This window comes from Solanum tuberosum, unplaced genomic scaffold, assembly GCF_000226075.1.
Source record: "Solanum tuberosum cultivar DM 1-3 516 R44 unplaced genomic scaffold, SolTub_3.0 scf00056, whole genome shotgun sequence".
Taxonomy (NCBI): Eukaryota; Viridiplantae; Streptophyta; class Magnoliopsida; order Solanales; family Solanaceae; genus Solanum; species Solanum tuberosum.
The window spans coordinates 849,992-854,982 of NW_006238986.1; the positions used below are offsets into that span (position 1 = coordinate 849,992).

Sequence of the window (4,991 nt, forward strand, 5' to 3'; positions counted from 1 at the left end):
TTTGACACATTCAAATACAATTTCAACTTTCAAAAACTATTTTTTAAAGTTCCAACTTAAATTGTTCAAACGTCACTTAATTCATGTCCAACCCCTATTTGAAGTCAGTTTCACAAGTGAAAAAAGATGTTTCACATGAAAAACTCATCTTGAAGAAAAAAAAAACTTTTTTTCTAAGTTCAAACTCCTCTTAACAATCTTATTGGATGTTCAATCTTTGGGGGAAGAGTAATGTACCAAGGGGGATAACAACCTTACTTTTTTTCCATTTCTCCTCCAAGGAGCTAAAATAAAGCAAGAGGAACTATAAAAATCCTCCATCAATTAAACATTTAAATTAACATGTTCTGTACTGGTGCTTCCAAAGACAGCAGAGTCAGGAATACAATCATATTCCCGTCTATAATGTGTCCGAAGACAATTGACAAACAAAACTTTAGAAATATGAATGTAGGAGAAGAGAATGACTATCACAAAGGGGCAGCCTGATGCACTAAAGCTCCCGCTATGTGCAAGGGTCCGGGGAAGGGCTGGACCCACAAGAGTCTATCATACACATAAGAAACGAAGCTGAACTCTTGCTTTGGCTTTCTGGAAAGGTTAACATATCTAACTACCCTTTAGGACTGATCATGACAGCTCCGTTATCACCCGTTCACATTTTTCTTCTAAAATCTTTACAGCTTCTGTAAACAGCACCTCAGGTGGCAATGCTCCAGTTGATTCTATGGTAACTAGAAAATACACAAGAAATAACATAAGTTTCTTTGAAGATCAAGCTATTTGATCAGATGAATTGGACCAAGGAATGGAAAATCAGTTATCAACCAAGAAGCACATAATTGTGTTCATCCAGCAATTGAAAAATATGCATGAATTTTTCTCATGTTACGATGAACAAATATGATCAAAATGCTAACATATTACACTCAACCTAACACTTCGATATGCAGAATTTCAAAGTGATGAGTTAATTCAAGTTAAACTCTCGATACCCTAAAATCTCTTGGCACTAGAAGTTAACATCACAGCCTAAAACAGAACTATTCTGCTAGAACGAATTAAAAAAATGCTAAATATATTACTACCAGTATTTTCTTGGATAAAGTAACATATTATTATCATTATCTCATCAAAGTTGCCTCGATAACCCCAAACCGAAATTGAAACCCAAGAAACTTGAATTTAAGCTCACAAGGAAGTAGATAATAATAGGGGACAAAGATACAGATATTATTCTATTTAAAGGATACCAAGAACTTTGGACATCTCTGCATACAGTACTCAACCAAGTAAATACCCTGCTATTACTATACTTACAGATGAAATGATCATTTACACGTCTCAGTGCTACATTCTTGTCCCAACCTTCCTCTCTGATGCATTCCCTACAGAGAGTGCAAATCCTTGGTCGAGCAACAGTTGCCCTCTTTTTACCTATACATTAATGCTTGTTAGAAACAATGGAAAAAGCATTATTGCATCAGCTTTGCATTTTTAAATTTGCAATTGGTGACCTAATTAAATCAAGGACTGACAGATAAATGTCGATATAGCAGCTATACCTTTACCAATATCTTCGATGTCAAACACCTTAACCGGACACTTTTTCACAAGTGCTTCTGCTTCATCATCTTCAATATCCCGCAATAATACAACCTTCAGTGCCCAAATAATAAGATCAATACCAAGCATTTACCAAAAATATGTTGCTCTTCAATTTTAAGACTTAAAATTTGAAACCTAATAGTCAGAAGGTAATAATTTCTATACACAAAATCAAATATTGTGAAAAATCTAGTCACCTCGGGAAGCATCCTGTACCAAGCCGTAGCCACAGGAGACCACTTTGCATGTGTCTTACCCATTCCTTTAACAGCATGAGCTTCTAGCTCGATTTCCTACAAAGGAGGCATAAAAGTTCTCCAGAAGTAAATTAAACACCTTAAATGCTCCATAGGAAGAGACAAATATGTGAAGTAAAATTTCTGTTTAACAGAGACAAGTATGTATTAGAAACAATATTTGGTGGAATGAGTGAGTGCACTACATAGGAAGAGTCAAAAGGTGTTGGTACAATTTTTACGGAACTAGTCAAATGGTAATATAAGTATATTTGATCTTCATAACTTCTGTTAACAAATGGTTGTGTTTAACGGTATCTTCACTTAGTACTATTCAAAGCAAAGAAAGGATACAAATAAAGAGTTAGTGCACTACATAGAAAAAGTCAAAAGGTGTTGATGCAATTTTGCCATTCTTAGTCAAATGGGGATACAGGTATTTTAGAACAAAACTTCCATAACAAATGGTTGTCTAGCAGAATCTTCACTTAGTAATATGCAAAGCCAAAAAGGATATAAAAGCAAAAGTGCACCTATAAGTTTGTGAAATAACAAAGAGCAAAGTGCTGATGATCAAGCAGCAATACTACAATGTTCAACAATTCAAATATTGGCTCTAATAAGTTTCTTCCCTTTTCAACAGGGAGCAGCAAATAAGAATATATAAGACACAAGGGCTACCTGACCCGGTCCAAGTTTGGCTACAATAATATCTGCATCTTTTGGGGCAATTGGGTCATTCGAGAATTCTGGTAGAGTATCCTGACTACAGCTGAATGAAGTATAAGTTTTTGGTTTCGCACTCGAACTTGATGCTGAATGTTCGGTTCCTAGTATCAATTCACTGCCATTTGGTAACCACTTCAGCTCACTAGACAAGACTGCAATTTTTAACACAGAAATGCAGAAGAATTAATTAGCCTGCATGAGTAGTGGCAATCAAATGGAGCACCACACATGAAAGAACAGAAAATGCAGAACTAAATGATGGGAAAATTTTCATGATATTGTCATACTAATAATATTACCTCTAAGTCGATCACTGCCTTTTGTACAACGAGCATGGAGTTTGAAAACAATTGTATTCTTTTCATTAGGGACATCATTTTCTGACCAAAAAAGGAGGAACAAGTTAATTAGCCATCATAATTCCCATCAGAGGCAAATCCTTTATTTGAGAAAAGGGGGGAGAGGATTAAAACGAAACTCAATAGTAACTACTGATATGATGTTACAAGAAGATCTAATACCTGACATATACTCGAACAGCCTTGGATCGACTTCAATTGGGATGAGACCAAGTCTATGAGCGAGTACTTCATCTTGGATAATGGACGTATTGTTTGCAATAAGAACTTTTTCAATAGCCATGGTTGGGAGCTGAATGACAACCAGACAGCAAGGGAAATAAAGAAACATCATCAACATTTCAAATGCCAGACACAATTCATCAAGTAGAGGAACAACACAAGCCAGAATATGTTATGAGGAATAAAATAAATATGTCCCAATCATCGAGTTCATGTCTTAAACTAACCAACAAGTTTATATGGTCCAATCAAAATGGCTTGTCGATAAATAAGCAGAAAATACGCCTCAAAGTAGCCCAAAATCAATTGTTCATGAAATCTTACTACATCGCCTCAACAACATAACCAGTGTAATCCCACGAGTGGTGTTTGGGGAGGGTAGTGTGTATGCAGACCTTACCCCTACCTTGGAAGGTACAAACATTGTTTCCGATAGACCCTAGGCTCAAGAAAATAATAGGAGTGAAGGAACCAAGACAAAATACTAAACAAGGCATGACAAAGCATTCAAAAAAGAAAAGTAACTACAACAAAATAATACAATAATCAAAGTACAGGGGACACTAAATAGTAATAGTTATCAAAAGTAGCTAAATTTAGTTAAATTGGAAAGCTTTCAGCTTCTGCAAACAACAAAATCAGAAATTGGTTAAATTGTTTCTGCTTCCTAAAATAAAAAGTTGAAGCAGAAGCACAAATTTACTCCAAAATGTGAAAATCTAAGTATTTTTTTTGAACGTGCAGATTTAAACTTTGAAGCGTCACAGCTCCCATTGCTAGCCAAACAGTTGACCAAGTTCATGAATTTCCTAGGGTAGAACATATCGCTTCACTAAGAGCCCGTTTGAATTGGTTTATTTCAAGTGTTTTTTAAGCACAAAACAAACAGTAAAAGGAAAATAAAACCTAACCACATCAAAAATTCAATTCAGAAAAACTGTGTAGAGAGGGAGAGAGAAGTGAGCACCTCAGCAATTAGGATTCTGCGAAATGCATTGGCAAGAGAAGGATCAATACCAATCATATCAAACTCCAATTCATCCTCCTCAAGTCTCACAATCTCCACTTTGAAATTATTCCGAAATTGCTCAAACCGCACACTGTTATCAACACCCATAGCCGCATAAGCGCCTGAATAATTAACATTCTCTGTCTTCACTCCCCCAAAACAACAAACAAAAAAAAACATAAGAACAGTAAACAAACCTCAAAATTCTTCACCAACAAACTCAAAATCACAACACAACATCATTAATCAAGAAAAATCAAAACTTTACATTAGTAGGAGCTAAAGAACCACAGAGAACGCGAGTCCTCTGAAGCTCAATGTGAGGAGGCAACTTCCCCTTTGGCAAGTCCGGCAAATCCCATACCGAAACCTTTGTGAAGGTCTCCTCTTGTGTTGATGTGCTTTCGGAATCCATGCTCTCGCTCTCTGTTGCGGTGCCCATGATTAGGGTTTAGGGTTTTTAAGTTCTTACCAGTAAACAGGGGATCCCCGCTTCTAATTAAAGAAAGGAAAAGGGTCAAGCCCTAAACTATTCGAAAATGTCTAGGTATATCGATTTAAAATTTGGCTCACTCGTGTCCTTCCCGTCCAACTTTCTTTTCCCATATATATGCTCTTGTTTCTTTGTTGGAAATACCCAACTCATTTTTTCTTTCTTTAAATAAAAATGAAATTGCCACATTCCCTTTTAATTACCACATTACATTTATATTTAAAAATAAATACAGCTCCTTTAAATAGGATATCCGACCGATAAATCATATTCGACCCAAATTCCTTTGGTGGATATTTCACATAAGCCAACAAACTATATCCGACCCAATCCTT

General features: G+C 35.9%; 1 protein-coding gene across 1 annotated transcript; it reads right to left on the reverse strand.

Annotated features, from left to right (window-relative positions):
* Positions 1-302: 302 nt before the first annotated feature.
* On the reverse strand, positions 303-4,660 carry LOC102598359 (DNA-directed RNA polymerases I and III subunit RPAC1). The gene is made up of 9 exons (XM_006344838.2): positions 4,432-4,660; positions 4,122-4,307; positions 3,095-3,224; positions 2,873-2,953; positions 2,526-2,725; positions 1,806-1,901; positions 1,566-1,659; positions 1,321-1,437; positions 303-734 (listed from the first exon to the last, which is right to left on the reverse strand). The coding sequence occupies exons 1-9, from the start codon at positions 4,603-4,605 to the stop codon at positions 631-633; spliced, it is 1,182 nt and encodes a 393-aa protein (XP_006344900.1). The 5' UTR covers positions 4,606-4,660; the 3' UTR covers positions 303-630.
* Between the last annotated feature and the right edge of the window lie 331 nt (positions 4,661-4,991).